The sequence below is a fragment of the Podarcis filfolensis genome, assembly GCF_964270895.1.
Source record: "Podarcis filfolensis genome assembly, chromosome: 2".
Taxonomy (NCBI): domain Eukaryota; kingdom Metazoa; phylum Chordata; class Lepidosauria; order Squamata; family Lacertidae; genus Podarcis; species Podarcis filfolensis.
In genome coordinates this window covers 58,615,786-58,639,526 of record NC_139605.1, presented here as the reverse complement: position 1 = coordinate 58,639,526, position 23,741 = coordinate 58,615,786, and the positions used below count along the sequence as shown (strand labels likewise).

The window sequence follows — 23,741 nt, the reverse complement described above, 5'->3', positions numbered from 1 at the left end:
AGAGCACGTGGGCACAAGCCCCTCCTCTGGAGAGGGAGAGACGGAGTCAGATTGAGAAAACCCGGACCGGGAGGAGTGGTGGATCCGGCTGGGGCAGGTGTGATCTCAGCAGCCACTTCTCTTTTCTCGCCCAGGGCAACTTCTCCGCTCGCCACAGGTTGGGGCGAGGCCAGCCGGTCGACTTCGAGTCTCTGACGAAGGGCGAAGAGCCAAGAGCGCGCAGAGGCCGTCCCAATAATTTGTTAGTCTTTGAGGTGCTCTTGCCAAACGAGATCCCTTGGAGTTTTCGCTGCAACAGGCTGGCAGGGCTGCGCTACTCCTCTGGGAACAGCGAGCGAGCGAAGATCGGCGGCGGCGCGGAAGAAACGATCGCACCCACAGCCTCCTTGGGTCCCGTCTCCGGCAGCCGCGTCCTCTTCGCGTCGCTTCTCCCGGGGATGCGCTGATCTCTGCTGAGCCTCGGCAGGAAGGAGCACATGGAGCGACCGGAGCCGCTCTGGGTGAACAGTAGCTGCGCCAACGGTGAGTAAGAGCGCTCGCCTGGCCGCCACACGCGGGTTACGAGGAGGGAGATGGAGAAGAGACTGCTCGGCTGCTCTCCTCCTCCTCTTCTTCTTTTCCTGCTTCCACTTCCCAAGGTTAGGGAGACCTTTCCATCTCCATCAGGCGAGTTCCTGGTTCCTGGTTCAAAAAACGGATCGGTCCTTCCCACGCTGGCAGACAAACCCATTAAAATAATCGTTTTCCCCCTTTTGCTGGAATACGTATAATTTTAAGAGGGAGACCAGAAGATTTATAAGGTCTTCAGAACCTCTTGCCCCACGTCGCCCTTGAGGTTTCTGTGTTGCTCCGAAGAGTGGCCTGCTTTGCGTAACCGTGGGTTTTGGGAAGGTGGCGTTTTCTTCTCCTTCGGTTCTCCAGGCGATTGCAGCAGCTTCCTCTGTTTCCTCCCCTCCGGGTGCCTGTAGGTCACCAAGCAAGCAAGCCAAGCGATTGTGCAAAGTACGCCTGAAGAGACAGGTGCAGAGATTAAAAATAAAAAGGAGAAGCTTGTTTGGCAACGGGGCTCGTTCTCACGATCAGCCCGGCCAGTCTCCTCCTTTGCAGGTGAAACTCAAACTTAAAGAGCAGGATTTTCCCGGGAGTGTTCTACTTAAACTAGCGAGGTGGTCGTGAGATCGAATTAGAAGTAATTGTATATTTCCTTCTTCTACCGTTTATGGAACAGGCAGTTCTTGTGAGTGCTTGTGGGAAGCTGCATTGTATCAGGTCAGACCCTTGGTCAGTCTAGTCCAGTATTGTTTACACTGACTCCCAGTGGCTCCCCAGAGTTTCCCAGCTCAACTTGAAGATGCCAGGTATTGAATTTGGGACCTGCATGCCAAGCAGACTCTCTAGCACTGAGCTGTTCACCCCTAGAGGAAAAAAACAAGAACTCTGGTGGCAGGTGGGCTGCGCTGCCCTGATGTATCAGTGAGATTGGACTTCTAACTCCTCTCTGCCCCAACCAGTGTAGCCAATGGGAGATGTAGTCTGACAACCTCTGGGAGGGTCAAAGGTTCCTTCATCCCACAAGTAAAAGGGCAAAGGAAAGATTAAAGCATGGGAGGTTGGGAACATTATGGCCCTCAGGGCAGTTACTCCAGTATTATCATGTCCACAAACAGAAAGTTCATAAGAAAATGGAAAAAGCCCTGAAGACTTCCCTCATGCTCAGGTATAATAGCTGCCTTGTCTTAAATTGTGCTGGCTTGATTGGGAATTATGGCTGAGTATGGCGCTGTGGGTTAAACCACAGAGCCTAGGACTTGCCGATCAGAAGGTTGGCGGTTCGAATCCCCACGACGGGGTGAGCTCCCATTGCTTGGTCCCTGTTCCTGCCAACCTAGCAGTTCGAAAGCACGTTAAAGTGCAAGTAGATAAATAGGGACCGCTCCGGCGGAAAGGTAAACAGTGTTTCCGTGCGCTGCTCTGGTTTGCCAGAAGTGGCTTAGTCATGCTGGCCACATGACCAGGAAATTGTATGCCAGCTCCCTCAGCCAATAAAGCGAGATGAGCGCCACAACCCCAGAGTCGGTCACGACTGGACCTAGGTCAGGGGTCCTTTTACCTTTACCTTTTTATTCCAGGATAGGGTTATGGGAGTAGTGGAAGGGTTAGGGTGCTAAGTGGGTGGTGAGAATGGTGAAAAGCAGTGGTGACTTGTGAATCCTACAGAACAATGTGGTGTTGCTCAGATTAGGATTCCCTGTTCACCTTCCAAAAGGGTATAATGATTTCTCCCTCCATTCGCAAGCAAAAGTAATAGAGATGGCTTCTTTTGCTGCCCTGCCACTGCTGCTTAATTTGCTAAGAATGTTTTGAAACAGGATCAAAAGCCACATCTGCTTTCATGAGTCTGTTTTGTCATAGGCTTCTTGTGAAATAGGCTGTAAAAGATAATAGAAGCATATGACCCATAAGTCTTCAAGAATACCTTCTGTTAGCTTCTACTGATGAGCATGGCTGCTCGCTGGATTAATGTGGCTTTATTGGCTCGTGACTCTTTTTTAATATTTATATTTTATTGAGGTTATAATAGTGAGTTAAAGTAAATAGCGGAGGAAAGAATATAAAATGGAAAAAGAAATAATCATCATAATAATTTTCTTATTTATACCCCACCCATCTGGCTGGGTTTCCAAATATTAAAAACATTTTAAAAAGAAGAGGAAAACAGCAATAACAAAATAACAGTAAAATACAAAACTATACAGTATATATGTAGATGGATAAACTTATTGTTTCCCTCAATATATGATGATTCATGTGTCACTATGGTTTTGATAAATATGTTCCAAAGTATCATTAAATTTGTCCATGCCTAATCTTCATCTGAAAGTGATCCGTTCATGGGTTGCAGGAGTCGTCATGTCAGCTATCCATTAATTAAAGGATCCTTCATCCATATTTTTGTCCTTCCAATGTATCAGTATCAATGCTTTTGCAGATGTGAGTGCATGGAGAATAGTCAAGCCTCATATATTAAGTATATAGTTTAAAATGATGTTATCTTCTGAAATGTTTAACTCTTTCTCCACAATATTTATTCATTCTGCATCTCCAACAGCATGTTGTCGCTGAGAGTCCATGTTTATGCAATCATGATGGAAGCCAATAAACTCAAAATAAAATCTCTTGTCGTATGAAACATCATTTATAATCTAACGATACATTGGAAACGGAGGCTAAAATATTATCCCATTCTTTAACTAAGATGGAGCTTGTTAATAATGTATTCCATTTGCTTCTCAAAGTTTGTGCATCAAATTAATTAACACACAATAAACATTTCTAAAAAGTAATAGCTGGCTTTTTAGCCTCCAGGGATTCAGTCAAGTGTTCGAGTATCACCTTGGCTTGTGACTCTTGGTGTCAGGCATTACAGCAAGGGGATCCAAAGATGAATAAACAGATTTTTAAAATCTATCAATTTCAAAGAAGTTTGCACTGCAGATTAGGACGGAATGGATGGCATACTTTTTCTAAGCTTTTATTTTATTTGTATTCAGGGGGGGAAACAGAGCAAAGGAAGAATGATGTATGGCAGATTTTGATGAGTTTACAAATCTTTCATTCTCTCCTTTAACAGATAATCCTGAATACTTTCATGGCAGTTGGTTTACCTGCTTGTGATTTTATGAATATCTGGCTTGGCGGGGGTGGCAGGCTATGGAGTGGGCATCATAATTAAAGGCTTTGACCTTTGTTGAAATTCCATCAGTCTTTAATAAATACATCACTTTCTCCTTGAAAATTAGAAACTATGTTTTCAAGACCGGAATTCACTAAAAACGTTCTTGACTGGGAATTCTTCCAGATGTCTGCTGCTGTGTGTGACATTGCCATTGAAGTATAGAGATGCCTCTCTAAACATGGCCAAGGTGTAAAGAGACAAGCGATTTGAGTCTGAATTGCTCACTGGATAACATATTGCACTCTGTATCCTGAGAAGGTGGTGGGTTGTGGGTCAGCTGCCTGTGGGTCTCATCATTATAGTTGTAAGCTCCTCTGGGTACCTTTTTTTCTTTTTTCTTTTGGCTGAAGAACAGGGCGAAATGCTTCTGATAAAAAACAGCCAACACCTGCAAACCTAAAAGGGAGCAAGTCCTATTGAAAGCGAGACCTACTTGTGAGTAAATACGTTGTTGGCTGTGCTGGAAATTTGACTTTCTAGTTAAACTGCCAATTTGGATGTTTACTTCTGTCCTTTGTGGTTTTTATGGAAGTTTGAAGGGCTGATCTACACACACTGTAGACTGAGGCGAGAGAATCCTTTGATGCACAAGTGGGCTATACTAGTTCATGCTTCCTGCCAACCCAGCAGTTCGAAAGCACGCCAGTGCAAGTAGATAGACAGGTACCATTACGGCGGTAAAGTAAACAGCATTTCTGTGCGCTCTGGTTTCCGTCACAGTGTTCTGTTGCACCAGAAGCGGTTTAGTCATGCTGGCCACATGACCCGGAAAGCTGTCTGTGGACAAACACTGACTCCTTCGGCCTGAAAGCGAGATGAGCGCTGCAACCCCATAGTTACTTTTGACTGGACTTTACCATCCAGGGGTCCTTTACCTTTTACCTTTTACCTTTTAACTGCTTCATGCTGTAGTTGGGGGAGAGGGTTACCCATTTTTTATCACTCTCGCATGTACCGTATTTTTCGTCCTATAGGGCACACCAGCCCATAGGACGCACCTCGTTTTTTGGGGGGGAAATGAATGAAAAAAAATTTCCCCACCCCCAGCCGCGGCTGTAGCCCCAAGCCTTGCGCACACCTACCCGAAGCACGGGGCGCCCTCCGGAGGGCTCCCCGTGCTTCGGGCTGCAGGCTGCTGCCCCAAGCCTCGCGTGCCCGGCGGGAGGTCCCACCAGGCGTGCAAGGCTTGCGGACACCCGCCCGAAGCACGGGGAGCCCTCCAGAGGGCGCCCCGTGCTTCGGGCTGCAGACTGCTGCCCGCTAGCCTTGTGAGCCCAAGGGAACTCCCGCAGGGCTTGCAAGGCTTGCGGATAGCTTCCTGAAGCCTGGAGAGCTAGAGGCATCGGTGCGCACCGACCCCTCTCACTCTCCAGGCTTCAGCGAAAGCCTGCATTCGCCCCATAGGACGCACACACATTTCCCCTTAATTTTTGGAGGGGAAAAAGTGCGTCCTATGGGGCAAAAAATACGGTACTCAGCCAACAAACTGTTTTAAAAACTACTGCAGTAAGGAGAAAAATAGTATCTCAGCCCATTTTCTTCTGTGCTGGTTTTCTGACTGTGCAGGTTCTTCCCCCCCCCCCAAAAAAAAAGTTGATTTCCCCCTCCCCACAGTCTGAAATTGTACAGTCCATTCTGCTCCCTCAGGAGTCTTCCACCTTAGCATTATCACCTTGGCTAGACAGAAGACATGTCCCAGATCCCATTTCATTTCTATTGCAAAGGGTTGAAATTTGTGCTCTTTGAATTTCCCCTCACACAATGCAGCAGAATCTGAGCAAATAAATTGGTGTGGTTGTAACTGGCCTCAATCCTCCCCCTTCTCCTTTCTTTTTTACGTGGGCTTTTGAGGATGTTGGTATTCTTGTCAATCCCCGAGGAAGGAAAAGGCTACATGACATTAGGGCATTGTGAGTATGTTGGAGATAAGAATTCACTGTTTGTTTTCAGGCTCACAAAGACTGGTCTGTATCAGGCAAATTGCCAGTGTCAAAACACCACGCCACATTTGCATTACTGTATTTGTAGCATAGCTACAATCCTGCCCTGTTTTATCACACCATAGGTATATATGTTCTCTCCTTCTCATTTAAAGAGTTCTTGCAAATGGGTACGCACCATTTCCTTTAAACTTTCCTTTAAGGGTCTGGGCTGCCAACAATTTTTTTCGTCAGAGCGCCTGTGCTTTTAAAAAACGTTGTATATATTTATTTAACACATATACAGCTCTGCAGAAAAGTGGATTTACAATTAACGACCATGTACAAAATAAATAGTAATAGCAAGGAACAAAACACAAAGCATCTCAGGGTTCTTAAAAAAACCTGATTAAATAACCAATTTAGTTCAAAAATATTTTTATCACCTATATCCTGAAAACCAATGGGTAGGGTATAGAATAAACCTCCCATGTTCACTAGTTTCACACACCCTCCAGCATTTCTCCTATGAAAATAGGGACATCCCATTCTGTACTGATACTTTTACTATTTATACCCCACACATCTTACTGGGTTGCCCCAGCCACTCTGGACAGCTTCCAGCATATAGAGGGTGAGTCCTTTAAAAGAGGCCCCATGGATATGGAGTACACATGTTCCACGGGGCATCTTTTAAAAGACTTACCCTGTATAAAAACATTTAAAAACATTTTTTAAAAAACCTTCCCTATACTGTACAGGATTGCCTTCAGACGCCTCAGGGGCCAGATAACTTCATACCCTCCAACATTTCTCCAATGAAAATAAGGACAACCTAAGCAAACTATGGCAAGTTCTTAAAGAAATGGGAGTGCCTGATCACCTCATCTGTCTCCTGAGAAATCTCTATGTGGGACAAGAAGCTACAGTTAGAACTGGATATGGAACAACGGATTGATTCAAAATTGTGAATGAAAGGGTATGAAAGGAGTACGACAAGGCTGTATATTGTCTGCCTGTCTGTTTAACTTATTTGCAGAATTCATCATGCGAAAGGCTGGGCTGGATGAATCCCAAGCCAGAATTAAGATTGCCAGAAGAAATATCAACAACCTCAGATATGCAGATGACACAACCTTGATGGCAGAAAGAGAGGAGGAATTAAAAAACCTTTTAATGAGGGTGAAAGAGGAGAGCGCAAAATATGGTCTGAAGCTCAACATCAAAAAAACGAAGATCGTGGCCACTGGGCCCATCACCTCCTGACAAATAGAAGGGGAAGAAATGGAGGCAGTGAGAGATTTTACTTTCTTGGGCTCCATAATCACTGCAGATGGTGACAGCAGTCACGAAATTAAAAGACGCCTGCTTCTTGGGAGAAGAGCAATGACAAACCTAGACAGCATCTTAAAAAGCAGAGACATCACCTTGCCAACAAAGGTCTGTATAGTTAAAGCTAGGGTTTACCCAGTAGTGATGTATGGAAGTGAGAGCTGGACCATAAGGAAGGCTGATCGCCGAAGAATTGATGCTTTTGAATTATGGTGCTGGAGGAGACTCTTGAGAGTCCCATGGACTGCAAGAAGATCAAACCTATCCATTCTTAAGGAAATCAGCCCTGAGTGCTCACTGGAAGGACAGATCATGAAGCTGAGGCTCCAATACTTTGGCCACCTCATGAGAAGAGAAGACTCCCTGGAAAAGACCCTGATGCTGGGAAAGATAGAGGGCACAAGGAGAAGGGGACGACAGAGGATGAGATGGTTGGATAGTGTTCTCGAAGCTACCAGCATGAGTTTGACCAAACTGTGGGAGGCAGTGGAAGACAGGAGTGCCTGGCGTGCTTTGGTCCATGGGGTCACGAAGAGTCGGACACGACTAAACGACTAAACAACAACAACAACAACAACATTATAGAATGTTTCACCTCCCTCTTTGCTTCTGATTGTTCAAGTATCAGTCTGCCCTAACCCAGGTCCTCCACAAAGCATTCGAGTCCTTAGGTGTCACTCACTTTGCATAGCTCAACCAAAAGGTCTGGACAAGTTTTGACAGCACCTGCTTCTTCTCCTTTCTTTCCTGTTCTGGAAGGCAAAGTAGAACCTACACATGGAGATCAGGTGCTGTCAAGCCCTTTGGCCGCAGTTTACCTTTAGAAAGCTTCGCCCAACCTATCCCTATTTGAGTTGTAAGGTTTGTACTCTGCACCTCAACTATCCATAATCCGTTTAGTCACGGAAAAGAAGGATATTTATAGTAATGAGTGGCGTTGTAGAGATGACAGAGGTATAATCGTTTCCACCTGTCTTCTATTATGGTGTAAATGAATTGGTGCCTTGGGTGTGTCTTGAGTCTGGGAATCACAGAGGCTCATCAATCCCCACCCACACTAGCTGACACACCTTAGATCTGGGTGCTGATAAAAAATTTAACTGATGAAACTTGATTTGTATCCGTGTTTGTTCCTGTTAAAACTATGTTGCATGCTTTATTTGCAGAGCAGTCTATGCGTATGTATGTGCTGAAAGAGAGTGTGTGTTTCAATTCAATGCTCCAAAAATTCTCCTTTCTCCCTTTCTCTCCCCCCCCCCCGCCCGTTTTATATCTAGCCTGAGGGGAACTTCTTCAGCCCAAGGCTCAAATTCTTCATGAGCCGTGTGTCCGTGGTACTGGGTGGGACCAGAGGCAACAAAGGGTGGAGAAACAGGTCTTACCTTCCTAAAATAAAAGTTAAAGGTTTCTACATATGTACCCACCCACTTCTGTCTGTCATCCAGCCAGGCAGTAGGCTGGGAATAAAGGGATGCAGGCTGGGAAGGATCCCAAAGCCAGACAGAGAGGCCTGAAGGTCTACGTTCAGCCCTAGGCCTGAAGTTCTTCACCACTGATCTAGCATGTTGACTGCATTGGGAATATTTTATTCTCTCCTATGTGAAGATGATAGTGTTACCGGTACCAAGTCCAAAACGCCGTCCCTCCCAAGCCAATAAAGAGACAGTGGGTGGAAAGGTAAAAGTTTATTCTCAGTTGCTGCACAGAGACTCGGCAGGATATCACCAAAATCGAGCCCACAAAATGCAAAGCATTTATGCCACTGTAGCAAGCAAACAAGCGCATGATTTCTTGCGTCACTATTAGCTTGTGTGAACAAAGCGTGCCTAAGTCAGGTATTCTACTTGGCTACAGAACAATTACTCACTTATCCTTCTTCATATCGTGCTCAGGCCATTCCAGGTGTGACTGGCCTTGTACTTGCAACTGTGGGAACATCTTGCTGTTGTGACTGTGTTTATGCGCACTCAGCAGGCTGTGGTTAACTATGTATATGACATGCAAACTTCAGAGCTGTGGCACCCAGGTATCACTAGTGTTTAGTTTGACTTTGACTTTTATTTAGTTAACTTATTTCAGTTCTTGCTGAGGTAGGATTTATTTATTATTTATATTTATTTATTTATTTATTTATTTCATTTTCAGAGGTAAACTCACAAGTTTTGAGCCTTTCTCAGTGTTGTTGCTTAAACAAGGATAGCGCATTTGTTGGCACAATTTGAACAATCATGTCTTGGCTTAGTAAGCTGAGGTTTCCACAAGCCTTTCTCCTGCCCAATGCATCCCTTTCACTCCTTCCTTTTTGGCAGGAGCAATCGAACCAGGAAGCCTCTGTTTAGCCATTTAGTCTGAACAAAGAAACTATGATTACCAGCTTTGGAACAAGATGGGATATTAGAGTTCAGTTTGAAGTTAGTTTAATAACCTGGTTTGTTCCAAAGCTAGTAACCTGGTTCAGATGAAACAGGAAACTATGGTTCATTATAAACTCCACGAAGGGGGTAGAGAAGGGGCTGCCAGGGTGGACAAGAGGTGTGTTCCTATCTCAGTTTATTAAGATGAGATTTGATTGTCTGAATCAACCAGTTTTATAGTCCCATATAAATCTGTAAATCATAATTTATTTGCATTTGCGAAAAAGGGGGGTTGGTTATTATCCTCAGTCGTAGCTCAGTCAAGTTTTTCCAGTTTTATATTTTTTGATAAATGATTTGTTAGTGATGAAATGTTACTGATTCAGTACAAGTGTATGAAAGAGATTTTGAGAAATGCTCTCTTTATGTGATGCAATACATTGTAAGACAGACTGCAAAACATACAGCATTAAAGCTGTACAGTTCTTTCGTTTGGTAACATATATGGCTCTACATAGGAGGGAATTCTGATGAACAGGTAACATTCCCTTACTTCCATCATCCATACAGTAACTACATCTATTAGTTCATGGAACTAATAAGCGCAAGAGCTAATCATGTTCTTGTGCATGTTCTAGAACAATCATGTTCTAGTGATCTAGCAGGACATTTCTTTTCTTCTTTCAAGGAAGCAAAGGACCTAAATAATGGCATGTTTTGAGTATGACACATAAAACAAAGGCAGCAAGTGTATTATTTGCTTAAAGTCTTAATTTCTGCCCTCTTCCCATTTTCTTGTCTTCCCAGGTTCATTGTTAGCTCTGACATGCCTTTCTGGGCAGACGTTCTGTCAGGTTGTTGGGAATGTCAGCTCAACAGTCTTACCCCACAGTAATATCACCTTAAACACAAACTGGATGGTACGGATAGAAGACAAATATGGCTTCTACATTGGCTTGGCCTTGGCCATCTTCTCCAGCTTCTTGATTGGCAGCAGCGTCATCCTTAAGAAAAAAGGACTGCGTCGGCTTGTGGAGACAGGAGGCACCAGGGCAGGTATGGTTTCAATGGCTCAGGAGGTGGGTGAGGAATTATTTTCTGAATGAGCTCTGGTTGTATCTGAGACAGGGCTGGCCAATATGGCGCCCTTCAGATGTTTTGGACCACAAGTCCCATCAGTCCTGACCACTGGCTGACAGGAATCGTCATCCACATCTTGAGGGTATCATGTTGGCTATTGCTGAGAGATCTGACTTTGAGCCTCAAAGTGTTTTGGATTCTGAAGGCCTTTGCCTACACATTACACAGAGGCAAATCCTTGCCTGAACAGGCAACTACAGCCAATCACAGTTCATTAGGGAGTGTGCCTGTATGACACGTTTCTCCATCTAACCCATTGAACTTCAACTGGTAGATGAAGGCAGGTGTAGCTGGTCAACAACTTGCCTCAACCCTGACCTTTGGTCATGCTGGGTGGGGGCTGATGGGAGTTACAGTCCAACATCCAGAGAGCACCACATTGGCAACCTATCTCTGCGCTACTTTGTTACAGCTGGACCTAAGGTGAGTCTCAACAGCAACACCAACACCATGCAGATACGATAAAAATGAAGAAGCAGGTCTCCAAGTGCATTTAACTAAATCTATTTTTTGGTTGGTTCATTCATTCACAATCTATTTTATACCTCAACTCAATAATCTTCCTAGGATGGTTTACTAAAATAATTTTAAAAATGGAGAAAATAGAATAATGCGAAATCCACGAAATTATAAAAGCAGCAAAAAAAGTCAGCAAGATTAAAATGGCACCTAATAAATTTGGGAACAGTTTCTGACACTGAAGGGACAATAATGTAATCACCAGTCAAACCTCATCAGCATTCCACCCCTGGGATGCCACCACCGAGAAGACTCTTTTTCTGGAAGTAACTCGTCTCACCTTGGATGGTGGTGGTAGTGCGAGGCACTTGCAGGGGGGCTCTCCAGTGAATATCTTAATGCCCCTGTTTTGCAAAGCTTGAAGGCAACAGACTAGCTCTTTCTCTTAGAAAAATATCAGCAGTCCCTGCTAAAAGGAAATAAACTCGAAGAGCACACACAGGTTCTATAGCTCTTACAGGACCATGGAGTTTCTAGACTTTGCTGTTCTACTCTCTTCCCCTGATATCTACCCCATCTAATCTCATGCCCATCTAGGCATTCAGGCCATATTTGTTGTCATGGTATCTAGGCACCTCCCTTTTTCTCCTGCATTTTAACATTCCTGAAAGTCTGACATCTATTGATAGGTGGTGCTTCCTGTTTTGCCAGTACCTATTTTCAGTCTTAAGCTGCTTTGGTTTCCAATAAAATACTGGAATCAGGATTCTTGTGTGTAGCAGCTGATAATCTCACTCTGTGTTTTTCCAACAAAGTTTTTTTTTTACCTTGTTTTTCAGTGTCATGTCTTGTTCTAAAACTAGGATATCATTATTATGAATAGTAATAATGTTCAGTTAGCTATGGAGGGAGTCACTATACTGATATGCATTGACAAATAGCTTTTAGATCAAGGCCTCAAATTTGCAGGGAGCTTCCACAAGTAGAGCTGGTTCTCAACTGCAGGCACTTAGCTGCAAAGCATGTAGGGTCAGGGGGTAGGATCCTAATGGAGGCACTGGGATCTTTTAAGTGCATCCTTGATGTCATCCCCCTCCCCCAGTCTCATGCAATGGAAAACATATGAGGGGGAATACTTGATTAGGGTAGCATCACAACCACAAAAATATAAGAAGAGTCTTGCTGGATCAGACCAATGGCCCACCTAGTCCAGCATCCTGTTCTTACACTGACCAGGCTTTTTGGAAGCCTGAAAACAGGATTTGTTAATATAGATTTGGGGAGATAATGATCTGACCTGCCAGCCAGAGTCGATTCTCCACCCCGTCATAGTTTAGTATTGAGTGCAAAAGGGCCTGGGCCAAAAGCATTATAATAAGCCAAATGGCATTAGGCAAACACCATCGTATTCTTTTAGACACCTGTGAGAAAATTTTCTGTTTTGGTGGGCCTGTTTAGACACATGATTTGTTACATGTTTTGTTGTGTTTCATTGTTTGAAATGTTTTTAACAATTTTGAAATGTTAAATATGTTTTGCTTTATTTTTGATTGCATTTTTATTATTTATGTGTTTGCCACTCTGGGCTTCTTTGGGAGAAAAGGCAGGATATAAGATGGAGGGAGGGATGGCTAAAATTCATATGATGATGTGTGTCAAAAATGTGCTCTATAATTATCTTGAACATGAAATGCTTTCTTGTCATTCTGGGAAGGAAGTTAAAAATGCACCCAGAACCCACTGGTTTGCATGTGTTTTATCTCTTTTTGTTTCTATATAATTTTACCTAGTATGTGGTTCTTATTTCCTTTTGAAGTCTCTAAGCATGTGTGCCTTTTGCTTTCCCAGGGGATGGAGGCCATGGCTACCTTAGGGACTGGCTGTGGTGGGCTGGCTTGCTGACCAGTAAGTATGGTTATTCACACTAGCCTGGATTTGTTCCTATCAAATCTTTATCACTTTCCCTCTTTTTCATTCGCTACTGCTACCATGTGGAGGCCATTTCCATTGGTAGTGCGCCATATGCTAGCAGTGATATTTGAGAGCCTTTACCCACAATGACATGGGAAATGGCTAGGTCATCAAACTGAACTATATGGAGATGGCCTTTCAGTCTTTACCACCATTGCATGAAGCATGCATTCAGCTTTCTTCAGCTTCCCTGTGGGGACTGGAATGTATAGAGCTCATCACCAAGGTTGGGGTGGAGGGAATGATCATCACCAGGGCCAGCCCAAAACATATTGGTACATGAGGCAAACCACAAAATGGTGCCCTCCCTCTGGAAGAAGGGTTGAGTTAAGATCTACATCAGGAACGAATTGGGGAATCAAATCAACATTATATGATGGCTGAAGTGGGAATCAAAGACTGTCATTGGGAGTACAGGGTCCCGCTCTGAATTGTGTTCAAGAGACCCAATAGGACAGCCCTCACCATTTCCTCCCTATGTGTGGGAGACCAGCAGTGCACCCTATTCACCAAGAGGCTGCTGTAGAGGCGGCATTGGGTGGGGGAACTGCTGAGGAGGTGGGAGATCCAGCCTCCAAGGAGTGTGACACAGCTGTTGTTGCCACATCAGCAGTAGCAGTAAGCGATACATTCCTTGGAAGCCAGATCTGCTGCCCCTGTGGATCCTGCCACCTGAGATGGTCGCCTCACCTTGCTTCATGGGTGGGCTGGCCCTGCTCATCACAGTATAAATGATTGACTCCTCAGTAGAGATGTTTGCTGGCCAAAAACAACAAATAGCCTCAAGGCACCTTATGGAATAAGCCAGCAGTAAGCAGCCTGGTGCCTTTCATATGTTCTGAACTGCTACTGCAACTCACATCCACCCCAGTTTGGCCACCGGTCAGAGGGAGATGGGTGGTGGGAGATGTAGGAGGCTACCTTGTTGCTGCCCCTGGCATCAGCTTTCATGGGCTAGAGTCCACTTCAGAAGGAGTTGGAAGCAGATTCTAGTCCATGGGCAGGCAAACTAAGGCCTTCTAAATCCCCAATCGCCTTCTAAATCCAGCCCACAGAAGGTCTGGAAATCAGCGTGAGTAGAATGTGTCCTTTTATTTAAAATGCATCTCTGGGTTATTTATGGGGCATAGTTCATATTTTTCCCCAAAATATAGTCCAGCCTCCCACAAGGTCTGAGGGACAGTGGACCGGCCCCCTGCTGAAAAAGTTTGCTGACCCCTGTATCTAGTCCATGAAAGCTTATGACACTCTTAAAGGTGCTCCAAGGCTTTGGAAGCTACTGACCCAAGGCGGTGATCAGTCATTTTAGCATTGTCTGGTTTGCTAGGATTGGGTCCATTTTCTAAAATTGGCTGGGCACATCTGCCACCATATTGGATTCTGATCCATTACTCAGGAGATATTTGGTCAATACTTTTCGCACGGAGTTCCTTGAATCTACAACATGACTCTTAAGATGTCTTTTCTTGTTTAAAAAAACGAAAACACAACAGTGATTGCTGTAAAACCATCTTTCTCCTGGTTTTTAACTCCAGTGCTCTTTTTCATTGGGCCAAACTATGCACTGAATGCAAACAAGATTAGCAAAAACGCTTGAGGAGGAATAGCACTCATTGTAATTTACCTGTTCTCTGTTTATCCTTCGGCTGTTTGCTCAGTGGGTGGAGGAGAAGCTGCCAACTTTGCTGCCTATGCCTTTGCTCCTGCAACAATTGTTACTCCGCTCGGAGCCCTGAGCGTGCTCATAAGGTGATTTCCTCTCGTTTCTATTCTGTCCTCCCATATTTATTCTAGGTCTGTAAATGTCCCTGGTAGTAACATGACTGGCCATGCAAACAGAAAAATAGCCTGATAACGTTCTCCCAGTACACAGAAGCCAAACATTTGCTTCAGCCTGGCTGTTCCCCGCCCCCCAAAAGCAGATCTTGCACGATACTTTTTGACACAGGGGTGACTTTAATGTAGCACTCATTTAAAACAGCAATCAGCAACCTGGTGCCCTCCAGATGTTTTGGACTGAAATTCCAGTCATTCTTGACCATTGGCCATTCTAACTGGAGCTGATGGGAGTTGTGGAGACACCAAAGTAGTGGTCCCAAAGGCTGCACTCCCTTTGGGGGCAAAATGGTGGTGGCAGCCTGCCGCATTGCAGCAGCACCCCTTAAATATTAATCTCAGGGCTGGAAATCAGTCAATAAGACACAGCGAGTGTTTTCCTCTTCCCAGCTCTGATAAGACTTGATGAACCTCAAGGGCGTTAGGGCTGCTAGGAAGGGATGTGTGGGTGGAGTTGCTCCCCTCTTCCGTCTCTGTGCTCCTCATCAACTGATACACATGGCAGCTAGCATATGATTGGAGGAGCAAACTGGTTGCGTGAGAGTACCCAAAGCTCATCAATATATCAGCTTATTAAGCTAAGATATGAGCATCTGAACATGCCCATTGTCAGTTAGATGATTGATTCTGATTTGAAGTGTCCAAATATTGCATATATCTCTCTGTTTGTCACTGAAAGAAGTTTCCAAAGTTCTGTAGAAGGCTGTTATTAATGGGACAACCATGTATTCTGACTTCTTGTTAGTTTTCTGTATGTTGATTACCCCAAAGCAATTTTATTGATTTTTCTCCCCTATGACCCAGTGCCATTTTGTCCTCGTACCTGCTTGGAGAGCGGCTGAATCTCCTGGGCAAACTCGGTTGCATGCTGAGCATTGTGGGTAGTACAGTTCTTGTGATTCATGCTCCAGAAGAAGAGGAGGTCACCACTCTGGACGAAATGGCCTCTAAACTGAAAGAGCCAGGTAACCAGAAAAGCAGAAGGTTAAAGGTATCACCAACCAGCTATATACGTAGCTTATTATCTGAATCCCTTGTTCAAGTGGGATGGCAGTGGCATGGCACTTCAGCTTTGAATCCCCCATGTGGCTGTCATCCTATTTGTGAGCATTGTGGTTCAGTGCCATCCCCTGAAAGGTCTTTGCACCTCTGCTGCTGTTTCCTGGAGACATTGCCCCCTTCACAGATCTCTCATGCCCCATTGCCAAATTGGACATGCAAGGGTGTTAAATGTGGAGAGCACACTTTGAAACCCTCTTCAGACTCTTTGCACTAAAACACACAGTGGTCCAAAGAGGAGCCTGTGTGCCCAGTGATGTTGGGCGCATGATGCCCTCCCATGATTTTAAGTTATGAATTGTTAACCTGTGGCCCTCTAGGTGTTGTTGGACTCAACCAGCAGTGGCAGTGGTCAGGGATGATGGGAGCCACATCTGGAGGGCCACGTTGAGAGTGAGCCACCTCCATTCTAAGACCTTGTTCAGGCAGATGTCCAAATAGGTCTTCTGAGTATATATGCAGGTGCATGAATTAGAGCTCGTGCACATGTCTTTCCCTGGATCCCGCCCTTATGTGTGCTTATTTTCTGCATTTTGTGCCAGTCCTTTTGGCAGACTCACCTCACTTAGTTCCATTTGTTTAGGTGGAATAGTTCTCATTTCTTACAGCTAGGATTCTATTGGTTGATCAGTTGAACTCCTTATACCTGTTAGTGGTGTGTTACTGCCTTGCCACAACTTGTGCTCTGCTCCTCATAAAACTGCCGCAACCTGGTGATGAATTCCTCACCCCCCCTTCTTTTCATTCTTTCAGGTTTCCTTGCTTATGCCAGCATTCTGTTGGCGGTCTGCCTGGTTCTGATTTTCTTCCTCGCCCCACGTTACGGCCAGACCAACATTCTCATCTACCTCACCATCTGTTCTGTGATTGGAGCATTCTCAGTATCTTCAGTCAAAGGACTAGGCATCGCCATTAAGGGCTTTTTTGCTCACTGGCCTGTTCTGAAGGACCCACTCACCTGGATTCTTGTCCTCACATTGGTGGCCTCTATCACCACCCAAATCAACTACCTCAACAAAGCTCTGGACATTTTCAACACCTCTATGGTTTTCCCCATCTACTACGTGCTGTTTACCACCATTGTCATCACCACTTCAGTCATCCTCTTTAAGGAGTGGGTCACCATGTCTGTGGTGGACATCATTGGGACGGTCTGTGGGTTCCTCACCATTATTTTAGGGGTCTTTTTACTCCATGCCTTCAAAGATATGGACATCAGTTTGAGGAACCTGCCACAAACCCTTCAAAACGCTGACGAGGCCCCAGCCGTCAAGGACGACAAGAACATCCTGATAGAGCTGGATAATCCAGAAATCAAGGCTGACAACAAACCCAAAGTATTCATGATCTACAGCTGAAACCTAATAGCAACAATCCTGCAGCTGCAGGAACTTGGATTGAACTGTGTGTAGGTAATACAGGCATGTGCTATATTTTGCATTAATGGGTACGCATACGCATCTTCTGAGAAATAGCAACCAAGTTGAATACCGTGAACTAGCTCTCTCATGTTTTGTCTCAGTAACCCTTTCCCCCCATCCTTTGGAATTTCACCGCACACCCCATACTCAAGAATTGCCTTGACTGCTTTGACTGTGCCTGCCTCAGACAAGCAGGTTTTCATTAATCATTTGGGGGTGGGGGTGGGGATTGGTTCCATCTGTGGTTGAAGTTGCTTCTTGGCCCCTTTGCATGACGTTGTCTCCTCCAACGTGATCTTCCCCTCAGAGGCTATACTGAGGTGCTGTGAGGCCACAAAGAGCATTCAGATTTGAAGTCCATGACCTGTGAAACTTCAGGGAAAGTTCTTGTGGCCTTTTTCAACCCTGAGTACTCAGTCCTCTACTGAAAGTGTTTTTTTTTTTTTTTTTAAATAATATTTATTGAAGTTTCCAAAATACAGAAAGAGAAGAAAAGAAATTATGAAGATACATTCAGAACCTTATTTTCAAACATCCACTTTCTGGGACTCCCCCCTTCCCCCACCCCTACTGTATTCCCCTTTCATATTGTTGTTTCCACAAGTTCTATTTCTGATTTAAAGCACAATTTATATACCCCATTGTTCAAATTTAAATTTATACAAACCTTATGCAACACCCTTGATAAAAAAAAAAGCAAAAGATCTCTCCCCATAGCCCACCCCCTTTTCTTTCCACAATGTCCCCCTTTTTTCCCATTAAAGTAAAAGCACACAGAATAAAAGTATAAAAAAATAAAAAATATATTAGAAAAAAGAAAACCAATTCAGAAAATAGTTGCAAGCCTTTGGATTCTAATTCTCCCTCCCCTTCCCCGGTTTAATTTCCCTTATCCTCCAATCTATGTTTCCAGCCTGGAAATCTTAAGTCCATCAATCCCATTTTTCCCCCAACTCCTTGCAGAATTATTTCCCATTTCTAGGATTACTTTCTTTAAAAATTAATTCCTAAATCTTTAAAAATGTCAAATTATAAAATTCCCCCCATTGTTCTTTCAAGGTTATAGTCCAGCTTCCTCTTGTTCCGCTGCTAAAACTTTCTTATTCAGAAGTTTAGTAACTCTACATGGGTTGTTGTTATTCAGGAACAAAAACTTGCGTTCAGTCCCTTCCTTCTTCAGTAAGGTATTCTGTTGTCTCCTTTTAGTCTAAACACCCTGTAGACAAGATTCAGTTTCCGTTTTGCAGCTTTCCCAGGAGATAACCAGTTCTGTGAAATTCCGGAGTGTTGTATTTTTCCCGGCTTACGCCCATCTTTGTAATGTCCCGAAACTCCTCTAGGGGGGTTGTTGTAACTTTGTTTCCAAAAATCCGATTGTTCTCCGTATTTTCGCCATTTTGTATTCAAGTCTTAACAAATTATATCAAGTTATAACAAATTTGACCAGCAAGGTCCTTGTAATAAATCCTCTTTAATATTCCGACTTTGACAGCTACTTTGACAGCTGTCAAAATCACCGGCTCTTTTCACCAGGCTCACTCCTCAATCGCCCCGGTTCCCAGGGAGGGGGGTGCATTTTCCTTCTCCTTCAATTCTTCCTCCAGCACAATTCTTGTACTTTCCCATCATGGAATTCTTAATTTAGCAAAGATACCGTTCTTTTTGGGCCTTGGCTTCCCAATCCTTGTTTTAAAATGTCTACAATAGGGAGGGGGACTGACTTCCTTTTTAGATCCCCCCCCGCTCGTCTCAAATCCCAAAAATTTTTCTTCTTTTAAACCCGATTTCCAATTTACTCACGGGTTGTTGTTAAAAGTCCAAATTCTCAATGGAAGAAGTCAGCGCTCTCCGCCGGATGGCATGCGGCTTCGCTCGGCAGGGATGGCAGAGGACTCAAAGCACCACGCTTCTCCCCGGCACCCGATCCGTAGCCTTTAAAAAGGCTCCTTCACGAGTCGGGAGGGCGCTAGCGGTGCTAGCCGAGTCTCCAAGTCCACGGCCCCCGTGGCCGTGGTTTCTAAGGGTCCCCGCATCGCCGGTGCGGTAAAACCCAGCCCCTGCCGAGCCGGCTCCCTCCGGAGCTCGGAGGGAGTCCGCCATTCGGCGATGGCGCCAACCCGGAAGTTCCCTCTACTGAAAGTGTTAACAGAAAATAACTTAAGTCATTATTCTGATGAGCCAATTAGATCAGATATATCAAGCTATGCTAGGACTCTTTTCCCAGACAACTAGCTTTCTGTTGTTGCCTGACAATTCCTGATGAAGGGGTGATTGCACCATCGTGTGATTGCCTCATCTGTACGCTAAAGAGGGAACAATTTCACTGGGACAATATCTCATGCGTCTTTCTGTCTATGCATACTACCCTTTAGTGCCTTTTTGGTCTTCCACTGTTATTAATTTATTCTGCTTAAAAGTGGATGGAGTTAACCCATTAACCTATTGCCCTGATAGTGCGGCAACTGTCTTACAGTGCCAATGTGTATCAAGAGGACAATTCTGATAGTGGTCCCATTTCTTGTACTATAGTGCCTATGTAATAATGTATTATGAAAAGGCATAACAGCCAGTGCAAAATTGTGAAATACGCTTCATCCCTTGTAAACTTCTGGTAAGACAAAATGTTGTTTGTATTTCTGTTAGCTTCTGCCATTATACCAAAGGGTCAGCCATCTAACCAAGGGTGTTTGAGAACCTTTTACCTTACAGTGTACATACAACCATAAGGAGAATCAGTCAAGTGCAGTATTCATTCCTGTGGTGGTAAGAATCTTGTCCATGCGCCCAGTTTTTGGCTGCAGGAAGATGATGCAGTTCTCCTCACCACAAGCAGCATACTTCTCATGCAACATGCTTGGTTGCACATTGTGTGCACTTGGGCTCAGTACCCATGTTACTCTGACAACTTGACAGCTGCCAGGGAAACATGAAAAGCCCTGGCCCACACCCAAGAAACCCATGTTTAAAAGCTAGGGCTTTAAACATGATAGATATGAGAGACTGGTGTTGTGATGTAAATATTATTAGCCAATAGCCCTCCATGTTCAAAAGTGCCTTAAGTACCAGAATGATGGTGGTATCTCATGAGTTCTGTTTGGGGTACTGTGTTACGCCATCATTAATGGGGGGGGGCAACATGCTAGTTATGTTCTTAATAAGATTTGTAAGTGGCTATAACCATTACTGTTTATTTTCAATGTTAAGTTCTATAAGTATGTAGTAGACCCCCCCAAAAAAAACCTTTCTGTACAGCTCAAATCCCCAGTTGTGACCACAGCAGTGTAAACTGGGGTCAAGTCTGCAGGATTTATGATGTCATGAAAGTTGACGGTGGTTTGGGTCCCATGACTGTCACTATTTCCCCAAATGCTTGTAAGATTTCCTTTGGTCAATGAAAGTCTTTTTGCTTAGCCTTGATGACCAAGAAATTGTAAAATGCACTGTAACAGGCACATGCCCCTTTTTTTGTGGAAAACCAATAAGAGAGAAATTAAGCAGGGTTAGGGGACAGACATCAAAATCATGAGAATGATGAATTGAAGCTTTTTGCAACAGCTCCCACCAACCCTGAGTCCATGACTGGCTATGTGTATAGCAGGCGAAAACATTTAGAGAGTGCAAGGTTGGAGAAGTCTGCTCCAAATGAAGGAGGCTCGGGGGCAAATGACAAGCATTGGGTGCCATAAAATCCACATCCTGATCCTGTGTTCTGTTCCTGTGAAACAGCAAATCATCGTGCCTAGTGCAGGCTTCCACTTCATGGAGAAATGTATTTGCTTGCTATGGGGAGGGACAACTTCTCAGTCTCCACCGCAGCTGCAGCAAGAGCTGTGCATTTAAAAAGAGCAGCATCCTAAGATTTATACGGATAGCACAGGCATTAACCGAGAGCTGGCAAAAACTTTAAAGGAAATTTTAGGATGCAAAGAGAGTTAATTTTTGCATGCTAGTAATACTTCAGCTGTTGAAGTACAAACAGAAGCTCTGCCTGTCTTTACATAGTCTCCTTTTTTGTCATTTAAATCAGTGGTTCTTCATTCCAGAAGGAAGAACTCCAGTAAGAGTGTTACCCTTCTAAGGTTTACTTTCATTCTGCTGTGCTTCTTTTTCCAATACAAAATGACAAACTGGAGATTCTTGGCATCTAAACTTACGGTGGCATGTGTGTTTGATGCTAGGTATGAAAAGTTGACGAGCTTCTAGTTTCTTCTAAATTTGAGGTCCTTTCTTCACTTCTGGAATGGAAAAAATGTGGTGTTTGAAGCCTCCAGGATGCTGAGCTCTAACGGCATAATGAAATCTTACAATAAGATTTGATGGGAAGGTTGGAGAGTGGAGCTCCATAGAGACTGAAGTGCATCCAAGTTCATCTCACCATCATAGTACAGTGGTACCTTGGGTTACAGACGCTTCAGGTTACAGACTCCGCTAACCCAGAAATAGTACCTCGGGCTTCAGGATGAGAACAGAAATCGTGCAGTGGCAGCACAGTGGCAGCAGGAGGCCCCATTAGCTAAAGTGGTACCTCAGGTTAAGAACAGTTTCAGGTTAAGAACAGATCTCCAGAACGAATTAAGTTCTTAACCCGAGGTAAAACTATACAGAGTTCCAATATCAACCAGAAATTTTGGCTTTGGCACTGATGCTGACAAATAACATTCATCCGGAAAAGGGAGGAGATGGATCTTGAATGAGTACAAGCTACAGATCAGAGATCAATGAAATGTCACCAACTCAGTTGAGAGGTCATATTTCAAAACTCTATGGCAGACCACAACTGTGGGCTAAAAGTCTGTGCTCCTCATTGTCTGCAAAGGTCTTTTAAAACTCCGGGGATCTTCATTCCTAATGAATGTATTTTACAGTTAAATAAGATCAATGTAACTTTGTGAATAGTTATGATGGACAACTTGGATTTGCCCCTCCCTCCACTCCCAAGTTTGAACATATGGCATTTCAATGGTACTCATTTGTACTTGGAGAGGGGAAGAATAAAGATCTTTTTGTACAAACTCTTAAAAGGTGGAAATTTCAATTGTTTTAAGTTTTGTTTGCTTCCTTGTATTGCTTACTGTAAGGTTTGCTCTATGACAAACCAGGAAGGCAAGTGCTGCTAATTAGATACTGGGATTGCAGCGCCCTCTGCTGGTGATAAGAAATAATTTTTGATTTATTCTACCTCAGACGTTCTGGGAAATAAATTTGCAACGCGGCCATTATACTGTTCTCCACACACAAGGACCATCTGGCTAACCCAGTAGCATAGGTGACATCTGGAAGTGGTGCAAGCCCTGCCCTCCCCCACTTCTCAAGACCAAAGCCAGCCCTCCGTTCAATGATTTGGTAACTGTACATATTGACCACAAAATTTATTAAATATAACTAGGCAAAAGGCACAACAAACTGCATTATTCAAGTATTTGCATAGATGCACAGAGATCATATTGTAAACCTGCGAGACATAAAATGGTGACGCATGATGCAGAGGCTCTACCATAATAATAATAATTAATAATAATAATTAATAAACACTGAGTGCAGCCCTGTGTGTGTTTACTTGGAAGTAGGTCCCACTGAATTCACAAGGCCTTACTCCTTGGTAAGTGAGCATAGGACTGCAACCACAATGTTCTTCTCCCAATCTATCCTTTCAACATACACACGAAAGTACAAAACGATTTCCGATGCACTCATCAACCTTGTTTGAAGCAGGGATGCCAGTTCCCAAACCTGTCTATTTAAAAACTTCTTGTAAGGAAGAAGTTCAGCAAAACTGGGCTATCTCCATGGGACAGCATCTGCATATCACCACCTCTCTACCCTGCCATCTCTTGTAGCACCCAAGGAAACTTTACCTTCACACTACAGCAGTTGAGGACAGAGGGCCTACAGCCACATTTCGGCAGCATTAGGGAGGGGAAAGCAGAGTGCTGATCTCTTTGCTGTGGAGCTTTTAAAAGTAAGCTCGGATTGACATTTGGCAATGCCTTGAGGAAGATAACCTTCCAGCTCTGAGTAATTTTTTCCCCTTGAAATTGTAGCGAGTTGTTCTTCCGAGTATTCTGAGATGGCATAAGCCAAGACCTAGCAAAGCCAATAACTTCAGGGAGGTACTAAGTTAGCAGAACAAATCTGTTTTGTCTTCACCTGTGACAGTTCTGAACGGAAGATTACTGAGTGCCTGAGACTTAACCTGAAAAGACAGAGACCAGGATGGATGCTGTTATGTTTTCTGAGACGCACACCTTCTGTCTTGAAATGGCTGCCGGCATGTGTTTAAAGCACACTAGTATGTGTACAACCATTCATTTGGGATATTTGAAACTAGACCAAAAATGTTTTGGAGTGTTAATTGTATTTCCAGTGACCATTCTTTGTGGCACCAGTTCTGTGCTAGAACTGGAAGAACGTAATGAGCACAACCTGAGGATTTGGGGGAAAATGCAGTGCTCAAAACCACTTGTGCATTGTTATTGATAATGCAGTAGACAGCATAGACCGCTTATTCTGTAAC

General features: G+C 44.0%; 1 protein-coding gene across 1 annotated transcript; it reads left to right on the top strand.

Annotated features, from left to right (window-relative positions):
• Positions 1 to 53: 53 nt before the first annotated feature.
• On the top strand, positions 54 to 22,248 carry NIPAL4 (NIPA like domain containing 4). Its single transcript, XM_083603898.1, has 7 exons — positions 54 to 522; positions 10,149 to 10,397; positions 12,789 to 12,845; positions 14,570 to 14,660; positions 15,552 to 15,712; positions 16,560 to 17,657; positions 19,368 to 22,248. Exons 1-6 carry the CDS (start codon positions 477 to 479, stop codon positions 17,162 to 17,164), a joined length of 1,209 nt encoding a protein of 402 aa, XP_083460024.1. The 5' UTR covers positions 54 to 476; the 3' UTR covers positions 17,165 to 17,657; positions 19,368 to 22,248.
• Positions 22,249 to 23,741: the final 1,493 nt, after the last annotated feature.

Excerpts from the sequence above, each read along its gene's own strand:
- NIPAL4 (XM_083603898.1), top strand. The coding sequence starts at position 477 with ATGGAGCGACCGGAGCCGCTCTGGGTGAACAGTAGCTGCGCCAACG. Across the intron at positions 10,398-12,788 it reads GACAGGAGGCACCAGGGCAG|GGGATGGAGGCCATGGCTAC; the intron begins GTATGGTTTCAA and ends TTGCTTTCCCAG. Across the intron at positions 14,661-15,551 it reads GCCCTGAGCGTGCTCATAAG|TGCCATTTTGTCCTCGTACC; the intron begins GTGATTTCCTCT and ends CCTATGACCCAG.